At 32.5% G+C, this 17,912-nt stretch overlaps 1 protein-coding gene and 1 non-coding gene across 3 annotated transcripts; both read left to right on the top strand.

Moving 5' to 3' along the window:
* The first annotated feature begins 11,036 nt into the window (after positions 1-11,036).
* On the top strand, positions 11,037-13,076 carry LOC146950213 (myb-related protein 2-like). Of its 2 annotated transcripts, none has more exons than XM_085746148.1 (6): positions 11,037-11,359; positions 11,475-11,551; positions 11,659-11,719; positions 11,813-11,912; positions 12,020-12,089; positions 12,292-13,076. In XM_085746148.1, the coding sequence occupies exons 1-6, from the start codon at positions 11,152-11,154 to the stop codon at positions 12,943-12,945; spliced, it is 1,170 nt and encodes a 389-aa protein (XP_085602274.1). In that variant the 5' UTR covers positions 11,037-11,151; the 3' UTR covers positions 12,946-13,076. The 2 variants fall into 2 exon arrangements, with proteins under 2 accessions (XP_085602274.1, XP_085602273.1); XM_085746147.1 differs by having other exon boundaries at positions 11,810-11,912.
* Positions 13,077-14,851: 1,775 nt separating this feature from the next.
* Positions 14,852-14,974, top strand: LOC146950212 (small nucleolar RNA Z278). The gene has a single exon (XR_015029558.1). It is a non-coding gene; the product is annotated as a small nucleolar RNA Z278 (small nucleolar RNA).
* Positions 14,975-17,912: the final 2,938 nt, after the last annotated feature.

The raw sequence follows: 17,912 nt of genomic DNA, 5'->3' as shown, positions 1-17,912 counted from the left end.
CGGTTCGACTCCTGCTGGGAGCAGAATTCGCAGTTCGACTCCTGCTGGGAGCAGAATTTAAATTCTTTCTCAATTTTCTGAATGCACTACAGGACAAACAAAAAAACGGCTGTGAACGGACACGTGTCAAAATCTGCCGTTACCGCCATTTCATCTGGCGGGAATGACCACTACAGGACAAAAAAAATTAAAAAATTGAAAGTGGGTCATTTATGCTGGGAGCAGAATTTAAATTTTTTCTCAATTTTCTGAATGCACTACAGGACAAACAAAAAAACGGCTGTGAATGGACACGTGTCAAAATCTGCCGTTACCGCCATTTCATCTGGCGGGAATGACCACTACAGGACAAAAAAAATTAAAAAATTGAAAGTGGGTCATTTATGTCATTAATTCTCATAGGGGGTCAGTTGTGGAATTAATTTGGGAAACTGGGTCAGCAAAAACAGGACAAAAAAAATTAAAAAATTGAAAGTGGGTCATTTATGTCATTAATTCTCATAGGGGGTCAGTTGTGGAATTAATTTGGGAAACTGGGTCAGCAAAAAAATTGAAAGTGGGTCATTTATGTCATTAATTCTCATAGGGGGTCAGTTGTGGAATTAATTTATATTCTCATAGGGGGTCAGTTGTGGAATTAATTTGGAAAACTGGGTCAGAAAAAAAATTGAAAGTGGGTCATTTATGTCATTAATTCTCATAGGGGGTCAGTTGTGGAATTAATTTATTCTCATAGGGGGTCAGTTGTGGAATTAATTTGGGAAACTGGGTCAGCAAAAAAATAATTCCCCTTCTTCGCCGAGTAAACCATCAATTTGATCACTGTCTTAGTAAGTGATTCTCAAATTAGTCTATGCCTCTATTAATATTTTAAAATAGTCATTGTCTTAATTAAAAGTTTCCAGTCCCTCGTCATGTTGATAAAGTTTACCTTTGCTAGTTTCATGGTCTTTTGCCTAACAACAATCGTCTTTCTCCTCCCAACTATATCTTTTTCTGAATTATGGGTCAAACATTGAAGAGGAATAGCTATGATGAGAAACTACCTTGGATCGATAATTGGCACGTCGGCTACACTCCATATAAACATGTCTGAGTTGCTTCTCAGTTTTTGAACTAAGGTGGATCCTAGATCGAGTGTTGATTGTGTGTCAACCTTTGTCACCTTCCCCTGGCCTACTATCTTTATCTCTTCCAATTTTTTCAATAAGTTGGGGCATATGATCATAATTTTCCCTTGGATCTAAGTCTATGAATTTACATTTTTCCTAATACTCCTTTGGACAAATATACTTTAGGTCACCATCTAGGTCTTCCCATTATTCTTTAGATTGTTTATGTAACGTTGCAACTTGCATAGCCATTTGCTCGTATGCATGCATTATGGAAATCTTCCGTTCTCTAAAGGAATTTTTATTGCTAATTATAAGATGGATCTAAATGCATTGAGTATTGGTGTCTTGAAGATGAGGTAGTATTCCGACATCCCTTCGATGACCAAAAGCTTTGTCTAGACCAATTTAGACCAATACGTCCGTTGTAAAATGTCACAATGAAGAATTCTATGAATCCCATGATTTAGGCGTCGTCCCAAAGAACCCACAAGGCGTCGCTGTATGATTTGAAGACTTTGTTGGATAAGTGATGATAAATCGTTTTATGTTATTTTAACTACATTTTTCTATTCATTTTAGTTATGTTTTGATTCAAATTAGAGGAGTTTTAGAACAATTGTCTATAGTTTACATGACATTTTGTAATATTTTCATTTAAAGTTATGTAATTCTTGTTTTTCCAGAACCAAACAGTTCTTATGTGTTTTTGATGTAATTCACAACAAAATTATACAAATCGGCTAAGCAAAGCATCTCATGAGGATTTGGAAAGACATTGGATGAAGATTCAAGAGGTCTCAGAAGACATTACAAAATAGAAATTTTTTATTCCAAGTTCCAAGACAAGTTTCAAGGAAGAAAACACTCAAAAAGATCAAGAAAAAGGCAAAAGCACACCAAAGGACAACACTGCGCCCCCGGGTGTGCAAAACAGTGTTGAAAAGCCCTACTTTTGCACCTACGCGTGAGGCGCGTGAGCCTTTGGGAAAAAACAACTATGTTGTTTTTCTCTTGCGGATTTGAAGAAAAAACCTAGTTTTTCAGCCTAAACCCATTTAAAAATCGATCTATAAATACAACTTCTCTCATTCAGAACGAAGCAGTTCAGAGGAAGGCAAACACTCTAAACTTCAAGGAAGAAGTCTCTTCTCATCCTTAGTCTCTAGGGTATGTTTTATTCTTTTTAATTTTGTCTTTAGTTACCATGAGTAACTAAACTCTAATTGAGTAGGATTCTAAGATGAGTATATGTATGTTGATCTTTTCAATTCAAGTCTTTTATTCAGTAATGTTATAATTTCTATTTAATTTTCTTATGCAAAAGTCTTAATGCTTTCATTGGACCTAAGGAGTATGACATACCTAGGGCTGATGCTTGAACATAGAAATAGAGCAAACACTCTTTTTCGAATGTTGCATATTGAATTTTATTCTTTCTCCCTTGGTAAGGTAGATGAGATAAAGCTTACCGTTTGTAGAACTACTAAGGTAAGAGTATGTCATGAACTTCTAAGATTCATAGACGAAGTTGATGCTTTTAGATGACAATTTAGGAATATCAATTCTTTTATATTTCAATTACCACTGAGAGAGTAAGACCCCCACTTTAATACTTCATGCGTAGGCATACTGGACCTTGTAGGATTAGCGACCCTGCACCAGTGATCAGCAGGAGAAACTCAACAGTTCGAGGGACATATTGCCCACAAACTCGTCATCAAAATATAGCCATTGTCTCATTACTGAACGATGATTTGTCTTTAATCCAATAAAGAAATAGAGGAAATTCGAAGAATCTTATCCGTCCATAACATTTTGCAATCAAACTAGATTACTAACTCACTTTTTTGTGCAATCAAATAAACTTGCAAACTCCCCCCTTTATTTACTCATTTTATTTATTTTATTGTTTTATTTTCTATTTTAAATAAGTAACTCTAGTTGCCGAGTTGAAACGACAATCTCTATAGAGATAATCTTACTTATCACTTTATTAATTGTGAACGATTTGATACTTTTGTCGAAATTGTCCATCAATAAGCTTTATCGAATATGATATCGGTCGAGTTGCAGCGATCAATTAATATTATCTTTAGAGAAATGATATTTGTACAACCATTTTTGTACAACTTTTGTACAACTTTCTCTCTCATACTCACATTATGTTTTTATTCTCTCTTCCTTTTTTTTTCTCTCTATTGTTTTTGACCAATGAAAAGAGAGAACAACAAAGTTGTCTCAAAAGTTGTAACAAAATGGTTGTCAAAATATCACTACTCTATCTTTATGCTGCCGTTCACCATTCCCACTGAGATGACTGTCAAATCATCTTGTCGTCTGTCTATTCTCTTGTAGTATTTTTGTGAAAATGTAGTGGTTGGTAAGACGTCCCAACCTTGGTAAGGAGATATTTTTACTTTGAAGTCCATGGGTTCCACTTGTGTAACATTGGGCAAGTCCATAGGTGCCTCTTTCTAGCGCCGCTAGAAGATACTCCTCTAGCAAATCCTCTTGATACGTGGTTGATCTGTCTAGCTTAAGCCTTAAGGTGTGGAACTTCTTCATCCTCTTTCATTTTTTCTACGCCTCCTTTCAAGGTTTCTTGATTATCTCTGAGGTAGAAGTGACCTAGAGTTCCTTCTGCAATGATGATATATGTGCTAACTATTGTCCCATTAACTGCTACATAACTTTTGTTTCATCCTCTTGGACCAATCACGATGGGAGGGCTTCATGTTACTAATTGTATGGACAAAACAATAAAATTAGATCGTGCAATATGTAAGTGGCATTGGAACGAGCTTCAAATGTATCATTGTTTATGCTTTAAAAATTAAAATTATGGCCCGTGTGCTATAGTATTTTTAAAATAGATTTTTATAGTGTAATGTTTTTTTGCTATGATCATTTTAACAAAGAATTTTTTAAGAAAAATATCAAACGAAAAATTTGTTTGAATAACATGTTATAAAACATTCTAAATATTTTATCATCTTGTTATATATTTTTTTGGATGATAAAATTTCAAAAAATCTCTAAATATAAAACATTCTAAATATTTTATCATCTTGTTATACTCCTTGTTAACTATTGGTTAGTTTTAAAAGTAATACTTTGGAAGTAGTGTGCAGAGTATTAATTGGAGGGTATAATTGAAAAGAAAAAGTTATTATTGGATTGGAAACTGAAAGTGACATTCATTTTGAAACAAATTTTTTTGGCTAAAGCGACACTCATTTTGAAACGGAGGGAGTATATTTTTTTGGATGATAAAATTTCAAAAAATCTCTAAAATATGAAGCTCTTACAAATAATTTTTCATAAAAATTATATTTGAAAGATGTTTTTTTAAAAAAAAAATGTGATTTTTACTATGTAAAATCGCTAACAATGAATATTTAAGTTAGTGAATGTCAAATTATATTTTTTAACTTTTTTTTTGTACAAATCTTTTTTAACTTATAACAAATGAGTTTGAAATAACTTCTACTATTTTTTAGTAAATTTAAAAAAAAACATTTTAAAAAATACAAAGAAATAATTTTTTTTAAATATATAACAAACGGACCTTAATTTTCTATTGAGAAGAGATCAAAATTGATAATATATAAAAAGTATTAAATAAAATGGAAATGGATAAATATATGTATATAAAAAATAAATATTATTTTACTAATATGGTGCTGGCTCGGGTTCAACACCATATTTTTAAAATATGACAAAAATTCAAATATGTTTTCGCACGGAGTCAAAACAAATTCTCTCTTTCAAAGTTGGTACGGGTTCAGCCGGATACCCGCAAATGCGAGGTATGTTGGATGCCTAATTAACATTATTTTTTTAACGAAATCTTCCTATATCCTACATTCCTACCATTTCACTTAGCAATATCTTGAGCATACTACATTGCCTTCCTCCACATATATTATATATCCCCCCTCCATAACCATCGCATATTCCCTTTTCTTCTATATATATTCGTTAAATGTTTTGTAAAATATATCTCTACTATATATCCTTGCTAGTTACCCGTGAGAATTAGTCTAAGAATGCTGCTGGTTGTCACCATAACTAATCCTTTCATACAAGAATCATATTCTACTAATAAAATTAAGATATATCTGCATATTTGTTAAAATTAAAAATAGAATTACATGCTGTCTATTAAATTAGATTAGATTAGATGTCAAATCAAGTCTAACATAGTCATATATTATAATAATGATAGATAGCAATTTTCAGAAGATAAAAATAGAATTACATGATCAAACTAAATATAATTTGTTTAGAAAGCTGATAATTAAATTTGAAGACTTAGACAACTCCATCATAAAAATAAAGTAGAAAAGGTAATGGAATTATCCAAAGTAGGAACAACAACTAAACACCAATGAGCTAGAACAATCCAAATATCAACCAACCAAGTCACTTTCTCAGATGGAATAAAAGTTAAAAGGAAACTCAAATCTTATAATTAGATCATCATAAACAACATCTAAACATAGCAATTCTCTAAGAATTGATATTAATACTACTAAGGACTTGTGATAATCATAATGAATACTTAAAAAGCATCTGATTGCTATTAGTAAAAAAGATAGGTGGGGAAGTGAGAATCCATTTTTTGTGGCTTTAAAAGAAGAAGAATAACTAAATTCTTTACTTGAGAATATGATATATAGGGCTTTAATCTAAGTTAAAATTCTCATATTCTCATTCCAAAGAATCTTTGAAACTTTCCCTTTATTTTAATTGTTTTTCACCTTTTCCCCGTGAGGAATAGCATTCCGTGGTCATTTCTTGCTTTTCTTTTCAACCAATGCCATCATGTGTACTCAACCAAATATCAAAAATTCACAACCAAATGGTTTTAGTTCATGATTGACCACTTAGTCTACTAGTTGATTCTCATTGTGTCTTGTTCTTCTCATTTCAAAGTTTCTTCTTGTACTTAAAAGTGAATCTATCTTAAGTAAATGTAACATGTAAATAATAATCTATACCATTATACAACTATATAAAGAGAACTTTGAATTCTCGCATAAATGTTGTTCAATAGTAAAAGATGGTGGAGATATTTGATGTGTTGAAACACTGGTTCAAATCGATAAATACAATATCCCACTTCTCTATCTTTAATGTGCGTCTCACTTATAGATTCCTTGAAAAAAAAAAAAAAACTTACCTAACAACTAATCTTACTCGGACCCTTTTATGCACAAATTTACTCTTAATAACTTTTTTTAATTTTAAATTCATACTATAATTAAAGAGATAGCAAAAACTATTACTAATTTTAGTTGGACATTTTTCGGTACAAATTTGTTGTTAATATATAACACAATTCTTTTCTAAATTCAAATTTAAATTTAAAAATGTACTATTGAAACTAAAATTATATAACGCATTAGAAAAAGCGGACAGACGGACACGAGAGTGTCCGTGTGGACGCTAGTTATATTAAAACATATATCATTTAATATAATAATAAATACATAGAACCAAGAATAATAGAAAAAGTAGATAGATGTGACACGTCTTCAATGTTGATCGAAGCCCTTTGACAAATCCAAGATTTGCGGGTTATGGTGGTCTAATTCATAAGTATGATGACAATTTTCAAATTGATTTCTTTGGAACGGTGGGGATCTCTAATATCCTTCATGTTGAGATTCAAGCTCGTTTGGAGGTGGGCTATAGAAAAATTGTGTTACTCTGACTCTCTTCATGTGGTGCAGTTGGTGACAAAGAAGACTCTACGATTTCATCACTATGCAAATCTCTTGAAACTCGTTCAAAGCTATCTTGTTAAGGATTGGACTATAGGTATTCACCATATCCTCCAGAATGAAAATCCGTGCGCTAACATTCTCGCTAAGTTGTAAACTAATAGTTCATATATTCTTATCACGTTTAATGAACCCCCACCGTGTTTATGATTTGTTTTCATGGAAATGATGTCTTAGGTGCGTTCTTTTCAAGGACTTAGTTTTCCTTCTTTTTGTTTTCTTTTTCTTTTTCTCTTTGTCATGTAACAAAAAAATATAGGAACGACACTAATACACGTCAGTGTCCGTCTTTCCGCGAGTAATAATAACTTTGTAATTGTCTTCAAATTGTGAATCTGAGAATGTTCATAATCGTGACACGATTATGGAGGCGTGACACGATTTTCGAGGCAGAGAGCATCATTTCTACTGAAGGCAAATCGTGACACGATTTGTGGCAAGCGTGACACGATTTCAGGATAAGGTTGTCGTACCTTGGGTTGTACGTTACAAATCGTGACACGATTTTGACTGTCACAGGGTACTATTTAAGCATATTAATTCAGTTTTTGAGGAAGAGCTTGAAGAGAGAGAAACTTGTGATAACAAAGGAGGTAACTTTAGGGTTGAGTGTCTTTGTTGATTTATCTTGGGTTGGGAAACATTGTAAACACCTTGGGTAGTGAGATTTCATCATTGGAAGGATCAAAAACTTCCTTTAGTGTTTTCTCGTAGGATTCATTATGAGTGTGAGCGACTTGCAAAATGGGTAGAAATTAGGTCTTTTCTTTGTGAGCGTTTAAGTTAATTTTTTGTAACTCATTTGTATCACTTTCAGCTTAATGGATTGAAGATCTGTTCTCTCCCCCAGAGTAAGGTCATATTGGACTGAATTGGGTTACCAATCTTGGTGTGTTGTTTTGATTATGTTTGTGGTGTTGCTTTACACATTGTTTTAGAAATGTTTTGTTGTTGTTGCTTGAGACTACTTTACTCATTGATTACCACTCCCTTTGCTCTACACATCTTTGTTTCATTGATGTGATTTTGCAAGAATACACAACATCAACTATAATAAGAATACAAATTTATTTCCCATGGGCCCTGTCACAAGGTGGGACATCCACTATATCGGAAGGTAAAGCCAATTGGATACTCTCATATATAGAAAGAGATAAGTAACCCTCTATTCTGTACAAACACATACTCTTTTAAAGATGCTAAAGAATTGAAAGTGGCAAGGACAGTTTGGCAGCATAAAGTAAAGATGACTACCAATATAGGAAAAATTGTTCGTTAGAAGAATCAACAAAAATATGTATCAAAGCTGCATAAACAAATTTATTCCATATATGGTTTTGATTTTGAAAACTTCACTACTTTTTTATACTGCATACAAACACAAACAGAATAAAAAATCACATGAAATGAAAGTTGTGGCAACAAATTTTTCCATGTATGGTTAATTTTGATTAGATAAAAAAACACTCAATTGTTATCATTAACATCACCAAAAAGAAACATCTAATTGCATGGTCAACAAGGATATTTAAAACTAAACAGACAATGCTGAAACTAGGACTTTACCACAAAGGTTAATTAGTTTTCTTTATTCTCTTGCAATAAACTATCTTGTTATGAATATGAATAATTAATTCTTATGTTGACATAAGAGCAAAATATTAAAGACCACCTGAATTTTGTGATGGAATACATTCTAAGAGTTATAATTGTGTTATTTTTTTTTTTTTTTTTTTGGTATGATGAATTTTTAAATTTTATGAATGCCCTTGACAAGTGGTTGTAGCGAGTCCAATTAAGGAGAAAATTCGATATCAAGAGGGAAAAAGGTACCAAATCAATCCTCTTGCCCATATTATTCCAATCCACATGCAAGAAAACCACTTAGGAACTCACCTTTAACTTTGCCTAAAGTCTCTTATGATTCTCTTGGCAGCATTAAATATTCTCAAATATCAGAATCAAGAACAAGAATAACAAGAAGAAGTGATATCAAGATACTGTTCAAGGAATCTTTACTCTAATTTTTTTTTTTAATGTTTTCTAGCTATTTGCATTATACAATATGTTTATCTTATCTATCAACAGGTTTCAGAAAATCAGATATGGTTTTATTAATAGCCCTCTACTTTTATGTGTGTGACTAATTTATTAAAATTCTTCTTATTGTATGATATGAGTTAGCTTTTGATCATTAGAATATTATTGGAAGAATTTTAATCACACAACAATACTAGTACAGTGTAACATAACATTTTCCAAATTGAATAATAATGCATATTTGCATGGAGTTGACACATGCATTGCCTATGGAATGCATGGTTTTAAATAAAACTGAATCAGATTCTAACACAATATTTTAAAAATTGTTTTCATAGTGTGGTTTAGCATGGTATATGCCATTTAGTGGAAGTTGTTCAAGGATAAGAACAAATATATACAAGATAAAATTAAATCATAAGTATAGTTACATAACATAATATTGGATGACAAATGGACTCATGATTCTTACATTGAGAATCAATTACATTAACCATGCAGTACAAGTCAAATGCACTAGTACTGTATTTAACCAAATGAAAGTATAAAAGCAAGTACAATTCTATCTTTCCTCTTTTCATTAAGTCCTGGCTGCTTAGGATTCCAAAGGATAGGGACTGTATTTTTGTGCCAAAGAAAGAATGAAAAGTTTAGGGTCCATCTTACTTATATTTTAAATGGTGCAAGCTGAATAAGTACCAAACTTATTGAAGGAGACAAAACAGAATGTATTCATATTCTATTCTTTTACCTCCAAACACTCCAATATAGGAAGCATCTTTGCACAAATTTTTTTCTTTCTTTTATTAACATCCAATCTTGCATGTTATGGTGGTTTAGTCAATGGAATCCAATTTATCTAAGTTCTTCATATACAACCAATTAAGATGTTCCTTCACAATGTCTTTGTCTGAAGACTTTACTATTGATCATAACATTCATTTATCATGATATTAATTAAAGAACAATGTACATGCAGAACTTGTAAAAATGACAACAAGATCAATAAGGTATGGAACAAAAATTTTATAGGCTTATAAGTTCTTAGAATCTTCTTCTCTAGAACAAAAATAAAGGATGGGCTTTGGCTGTTCCAAGTAGAGAGGGATATCAGATTCTTGAGAACCAAGTCATAAAATATGAAAAAGAAAAAAAATATACTCTTACAAATTTGAGCATATGATTCCCACTTTTATCTGGCAAAAGAATAAGAATGCATATTGGGTTAAAATTTCAAGGATCAATTCTGGAACCTAATGCAGTTTGGAAATTGATATATTTGCATACAACTTTAATTTCTTTATATTAAAAATATTTTAGTTCATGTACAATTCCTGCACCTGAAACCCATAATGTGTGGATAAAGCTTGTGTAAGAAATTTTTTAAAAATAAATGATTTCTATTAGAATTTGACAATTAGGCCTAACTCAACCCCTAAAGTTAGCTCCAAAGTAAGCAAGGATTGTTCAAGCCTTATAAAATGAATATACTAGAAAAATTTATAATGATAGCGGTTGAGCGGATACGTGCTCATGGTGGATCTATTGTCTATGTTGTTCGGAGTATCAGGTGTAAGTAAGAAGACTCACACTTTTGGTGAAGATGTGGTGTCCAAACCAATTGTGTGGTTGCTCTTAGCCTAATGTGATCATCTCATATGGTTTAAGGCTCCCCCATGACCCAATTTGGTATTAGAATCAATGGTTTGACTAAAGATGGTCAAATCCTTGTATCGGAAGTCGTCCCAAAAGTGTGGTGGTCAGACGTTTTATTAAATGTATGTGAGTCAACGGTAGTGCAAGTGTATGTTGATGAAAGAACTTCCAATTAGGGAAGCGTACGTACCCAATGAATGGATGAACTCGCACTTGAGAGAGAGAAATTGTTGGAGCTCAAATGGACAGCACTATCTAAGAATGGAAAGTGTAAGTTGAAAAATGGCCCCACAAGTGAACAAAAGTAGGAAGGAATAGTATCTATTCATCAGGTCACTACCTAGAAGGATTAAGTTTAATTTTCAATTGGTTCTATTCAAGATTCCATACCTCAATTTCTTGTATATAAATACCAGTCTCAGCATGCTTTCAGCTGAAAAGAAGAACCAAGACAAGCTCAACAAGCATTCAAAAATTCTCTTATATTTGATACTATCAACCACAAAAATACTTCAAAACAAGACTTTATCTAGTTTCACCTTCCATAAAGAATGTATCATCATCATCATCAAGGAAAAAATATTCACTCTTCTTCAAGAATGTCAATACCATCTGAGAGGCACATGTTCCTTCAAACAGGAAATGGTTCTAGTGATTCAGGACTTGTGCTCTCAACTGATGCAAAACCTAGATTAAAATGGACACCTGATCTTCATGCAAGGTTTATAGAAGCAGTTAATCAGTTAGGCGGAGCGGACAGTAAGTATATATACATATTACACGTTCATTCTCTTTTGGTTTGGATCATCGAATCTCGAGTAACATGGAATTTTAATTTACTAATGAAAATTTAATTACCATCTTTCTATTGCAGAGGCAACTCCAAAAACAGTAATGAAACTCATGGGAATTCCAGGGCTTACCTTATATCATTTAAAGAGTCATCTTCAGGTAAAAATATTACTGATCTTTTTCACAATTCATAGTACTTTAATGATATGTTTTTACCTTACTTTGTATGGTGCAATTACTGATCATCTTATCTTTTCTGTCACCAGAAGTACAGATTAAGTAAGAATCTGCATGGACAAAGCAGCAGTAATGTAACACACAAAATAAGTAAGAGAACAAATTTCTTACATTTCTTCTAATCTAAAGTTTAATTAATCAAAGAGCTATTTTATAACAACATATTTATATTTACTTTAGCAGACACACATGCAGCTTCAGTAAGTGATGAGAGACTTTCTGAAACCAATGGAACTCACATGAATAAATTAACGCTTGGACCACAGACTAATAACAACAACAAGTAAGAAAAACAAAACCCTTTTAATTACACTCTTCATGTAATCTTGTTTTATAGGAAAACTCTACCACTTTAAGATTTTATGCTGACTTTGATATCCCTTTTGGTAGAGATTTACACATAAGCGAGGCGCTGCAAATGCAGATTGAGGTTCAGAGAAGACTCAATGAACAACTTGAGGTGAGTTTTGGCAACTTAACTATATGTGCATGTTAATTTTTTATCATGTCAGATTCTCTACAGCGACATGTAGATATGTTAGATCTTAGTATCATTGGTTTTGAATGAAAGATCTAACCGTTCTGCAGCCGTTGCAGAGAATCCAAACGCGTTAATTTTGTTTCTTGAATTGTAAGAAACCAATATTCAAAACCTGTGGCAGGTACAAAGACACTTGCAGCTAAGGATAGAAGCTCAAGGAAAATACCTTCAATCAGTGCTTGAGAAAGCTCAAGAAACACTTGGTAGACAGAATTTAGGAATAGTAGGGCTTGAAGCAGCAAAAGTTCAACTATCAGAGCTTGTGTCAAAAGTATCCTCACAGTGTCTGAATTCAACATTTTCAGAGATGAAGGAGTTACAAGGATTTTGTCCTCAACCAAACGACGGCTCGATGGACAGTAGTTGCTTAACATCGTCTGACCGATCACAAAAGGAACAAGAAATCATTCAAAATGGAGGGTTTGGATTAAGACACTTCAACAACAATAACAACCATGTGTTCATGGAAAGGAAAGAACAACAAGCAACTGAATTAGCAGGTTCTGTTCAAAACCTTAAAAACAATGAAGTACTAAAATGGTGTGTTGAGGAAGTGAAAAAGAACAGTAATTTTCTCACTCCGTTAGGAAATAATAATGAATTAGAAAGAAATCATGGAAATTTGTCTATGAACATTGGAGTTGAGAATCATTCAGATATTGGTGAGTTTCAACAAAGGAACACTGCAAGATTGGATCTAAACAGTCGTGGAGATAACAATGAAGGTGCAACAACTTGTAAACAACTTGATTTGAATAGGTTCAGTTGGAACTGATATGAGAGAGTCAATTTTAGCAAAATGGAATAAGTTGATGCAACAAATTATGAGCAATGATGAATTTGTAATCAACCATTATTATGAAGGAGATAGCTCCAGTAATATTGATACAATTTTATTCTACCTAATTCAAATTAAGTTCATGCTATCGATATCATGCATGCTTGGTATTAGTACGTAACATGCATTGTTTGTTCATGAGTCTAGTTTCATGTCTTTAATTCAAATATTTAAATTTTAAAATAAAAAAAATGACATAACATACATGATGAAGTAGTCTTATAGTGTGTTTGGAATGGTGTTATATTTTTCAAAACTGCGGCAGGAAATTACGTTGTCGTGAAAGTTAGGAAAGCAAGCTTCTCCATTTCCACGAAAGTTGCCATTTGAAACGTCGGTTTGGCTTTTCCACCGCCAAACCAAACGGGGTCATTACTCATTAGTAACAACACTTAAGGCGTGTCACCGAGTTAAGTTTTGGAATTGGAAGGCTAAATCTATGTCTTGATAGATATTTGAGATTTTAAAAATATGTAGGAATAGTGTGATAGATGATCATATATTTCAATCACCATTTTAACGATTTTAGAAATGAAAAATATATTACAATTTTTTTTATAGAAAAGTATATTGAACAATGAGAATATTATGATTATATGGTAAGTACAACAACTACCTAGACTAACTAACTAATTTTTTTTAATAAAAAACTAACTTTTTTTTTTCTTTTTTCGGAAGAGAATTAGAACAATCCAATTTAAAACATATATGAAATATGCAAATAGAGAGTCATAACCAACAATCATGTAACTATGTCTCTGTAACACCAAATTGGTAATTTGAAACTGATTTATGTTTACGTGAGTCAATCGTAATCCTGACGTCCATCCAAAAGAAAAAATCGTAATCTTGACGTAAACTGGGTGCCACTAAATATTTTTAATTCAGTGACATTGATTTTTTTTTTTTTTTTATTGAATTAGTAAATGATTGGAAGGAAATATGCGAAGCCAAATGAATTCCAAAAGGTGGACAAATACATTGGAGGCATGCACTGAAAATATAGTATATGGTCGAAAGAATTGTTCCGTGATCATGGAATTATCCGTGAGGAATCAATCCTATCATATCATATATAAGAAATTTAAGTCGTGAACTGGACATAGCCAAAAAATATATATGAAGAGACAAAAGTGAACAAACTTTGACATGATTAATTGTACATTAGAAGACCGATTATTTTAAGCAATGAAACCACTACTAAAATTGACTTCTATGGAAAAATTTGGATAGTAAATTGGTGTGTCATATATATGTTAGTATATCAAGTTTATCGCAAGTGTTAGATATCCTACGTAGTTTCTCGTATGAGTGTTACAATTTGGTATTATCAGCTATTCATTGATTTTTACCAAGTGTAAAATATAATTTTTGACACATGTATGATATTTTAGAAATCAGGGGTGTGAAAAAAACTTTAAAATTAAATTAGTTTGAGTAAATCCAATGAAATCAGCCCATACATTAGGTCCAGCCCAATTTAATATATGAAGAGGGTACAAGAATTGGCATATAAAAAGAACACAAAACCTAATTCATACCTAAACACTACTTGATCTTATCTGAGCAGAGAAGCCGCGGCACACTTTTCATCCTCCATCTCACTCTAGCCGGTTACGCTGACGGCGGAGCCTCCGTTCCCGGTGGACTCTACCCCGTACCCAGTCGATTGTGAGATGGAGGCTGTTTTGCCGTCGGAACTATGCGATGAAGACTGCCCGCGGTCAGAGCCTCTTTCGTATTGATTGCGTTGGGGCAGTGATGGCCACGCGGGCTGAACAAATATCACATTCACTGTTTTATTTTTTGCATTTGTTTATGCTATTTTTTGAGCTGAGTTTGTACCAATGATGTTTTTTAACAATCCAACTTGTCTGAGGTTGTAGTTAACCCAAGATCCTGTTCGCAGGGTGAACCTACTTGGTGTTGCTACATTTCCAATGACATGAAGAGATTAAACTGAGGATCTATATTAATATTGTACGGTAACACGAAAAAAAATGCAGCTGAAACACATACAAATAGATTTAATTGTGTATCTTTGCTTTGTGTTTGGGCGTCAATGTATTATGTCCGGTTATATCATACAATTTCTCTTATAAGACCAGCTCTTTAACTCTCGAGCATTGTGGTGTAAAGTTCAAAATTTTGAATGACAAATTGTTGGGCATTTTATATTTTAAAGATGGAAGTTTGCTCATCTGTAAGTTTGTGGCTCATATCATATGGCTACCGTACCTAAACTTAGTTGCACGGACATTGAATTATTTCTACTTTTCTCTTAAAAGTTCTAATTGAGCTTTTAAAGAAGAGGGAGATATTTCAATGCATAGTCACCAAGTTCGTAGTTCGCTTCGGTACGTGGTACGGGTTCGGGTACGCGGTACGCAAGTTTTAAAGAATTGGGTTCGAAGGGGGTATACAGAGTCGGTACGTTATTTGGGTTCGCGGTACGTTCTAATATATTATTCGGTACGTTGTGAATAGAATAAATTATTTAGTTAAAATATATGAGTAGAAATATTGATATCATCACTTTTTTTTGTGAAAGAAAAAATATTAATATCATCACATTCATTCAAAATCCGAGCCTTGCATAATTACCCTAGTTTTTTTTTCTCTGACAAATTTATCTTTTAATAAAAAAATGTATTTTTCTTTTAGAATAAAATGTATTCCTACTTGAAGGAATGTACTCCTACTATTATTGTTAACAGCTATTTCCAAAGTAATTTAATTACTGTTTGTTTCAGTTACCTATGCATGGTTTATCAAAAAGTGTAATTATTAATGGTCGAATTTTTATACAAACCAAACTTATTTTTCCGATTACCAAGAAAGAATAATAGAAAGAAAAAGCTCTAAAAAAAATTCAACGGGTCTGTCTCTCTCTCTCTAACCTTCAATGTCTCCATCTTCTTCTTCTCCCCTGTTTTCATTATCTCCTTTCTTCTTCTCCCCTAAATTATTCATACAACAAATTGCTTCGTTTATACCTTCTTTATGTCACAATTTTGAAATTCGTAACTGGAAAAGGGCAAATCGCAACATTTTTTCACGGTTCATCTTCTATTTCACCGGTTCGTTGTCTTCTACGAATGCTACACGAATTTAGACGAACCCGGTTCGCAAAAGTACCGCGAACCGGTTCGCGTGAACCAATTCGCGGTTCTCTAATGGGGTGACGAATTATGTGACTATGTTTCAATGTTTGTTCAATTAAGTAGAAGCTTGAAGGTCCTGGTTACCCAGTTTTTTTGTAACTATTTTCATAGTTATAACAATTCTTTTGAAGTAATAATATATGCTTGAATTGATTGTAGTAAATAATTTTAATGGGAGCATAAGCTGTTTTGAGGAGCATGCTTGTCATCATGAGTGCTTTGTCTCCAGCTAACTCCTCATATAGATTGAGTGGTGTTTAAAGCCCTGTCCAAAATTTGTGGAGATTGGGGTTACGCACACCTCCATATGATATAAAAGTTCATATTGGTTTGAGACGTTTCAATGATTTCCATTGTAGTGTGATTCATATAGGTTTGAATCGTTTAAATGATTTTCATTGTAGTGTAGTTGTGAATTTTATTATTACTGTTTTGTTCTAATTTAACGTTGTGGATAATTATTTTATTAAGCAAACTCTCTGACTCAAGATTAGATATAAGTAGTTCTTAAATGTGCACTTTCGTTATCAATTTAGAGCACTTTCGATCAATTGGCAAATGTTTTGTGCATACAAGTGTATGTGTTGTGTAAAGAAAAAATATTCACTTTGGTCACTCAAATTCAATATCTCAAGTTGAATCTCAAATACTTAAATTCCGAATTTAATCCTAAAATTTTGAATACCTAAGTATCAAATCCTTAAATTGGGTATTTTTTTAGGATAAAACAGAGTATGTCAGCATAAAACAATTGGCAATTTCATCGGTGAACAAGAGTTTTTAATGACTAAACTGATAACGCAAGTTCTCATTCAGTTACACAACTCAAGTGCAGAGGCTAACTTGTATATAATCTTGAGTCAGGACTTTTGCAATGTGCATAATCAGAAGCTAAAGTGATCATTTAGAGGCTTAAATATATGTTTGCTTTATGTATTTTATACTGCATATCATCGTTATTTTATCCCACGGCATCTTTTATATACGTAAGGAGTTTTTTTTTTTATCAATTTGTAGACAGCTAAAAAGATTGGGATCATATGGCTATGTGCAATTCAATGTAAATTGTCTGATTTTATGTCCCGCTAAATATGATTTTTTCCCATAGTCGTTTTAGTTTTAATATTTTGATTGGATAACTTTAATTAAGATATAGATGTATATACTACCAAAAAAAAGATGCATATAGAATCAAGTATTACTCCTTTTGAGAGGAAATCGTTTATAGTGGACTAACTTCGATGAATTGGGTTGTTTTTTTAGTTAGTATATCGATAGGTCTTTGCCTTCATTAAAGGCTTTTTTAATCTCTAGAACCCAAAGAAAAGTAATTGCTCATCATTATGACATACACCATCCGGTCACTAATATAAGCAAAAATCCACTTTTTAGATACATTCAATTAATGATGTGTGTGACATACAATAAAGACTACATACATCATTAATTGAATGTATGTAAAAAATGAATTTTTGCTTATATTAGTGACCGGAGGGTGTATTAGGGTTTTCATGGCCGAAACTTCTAATAAATCTCTCAATCTATGAAGCCTGGATACTTAAAAAGGAGACGTACACACGTATCAGGTATGTATTGGATACTGATATTCCAGGGATACTCATGGATACGTACTCACGAAGTATAGGAATTAATTATAAAAAAATATTTTATTGGATACATATAAGATACTCTACAGATACACAAGGATACTTATAAGATACTTCACATATACGTATCCTA

The sequence above is a fragment of the Medicago sativa genome, chromosome 2 (assembly GCF_051527215.1).
Source record: "Medicago sativa cultivar Bolivia chromosome 2, Bolivia_mono, whole genome shotgun sequence".
NCBI lineage: Eukaryota > Viridiplantae > Streptophyta > Magnoliopsida > Fabales > Fabaceae > Medicago > Medicago sativa.
This window is presented reverse-complemented; position numbering and strand designations above follow the sequence as displayed.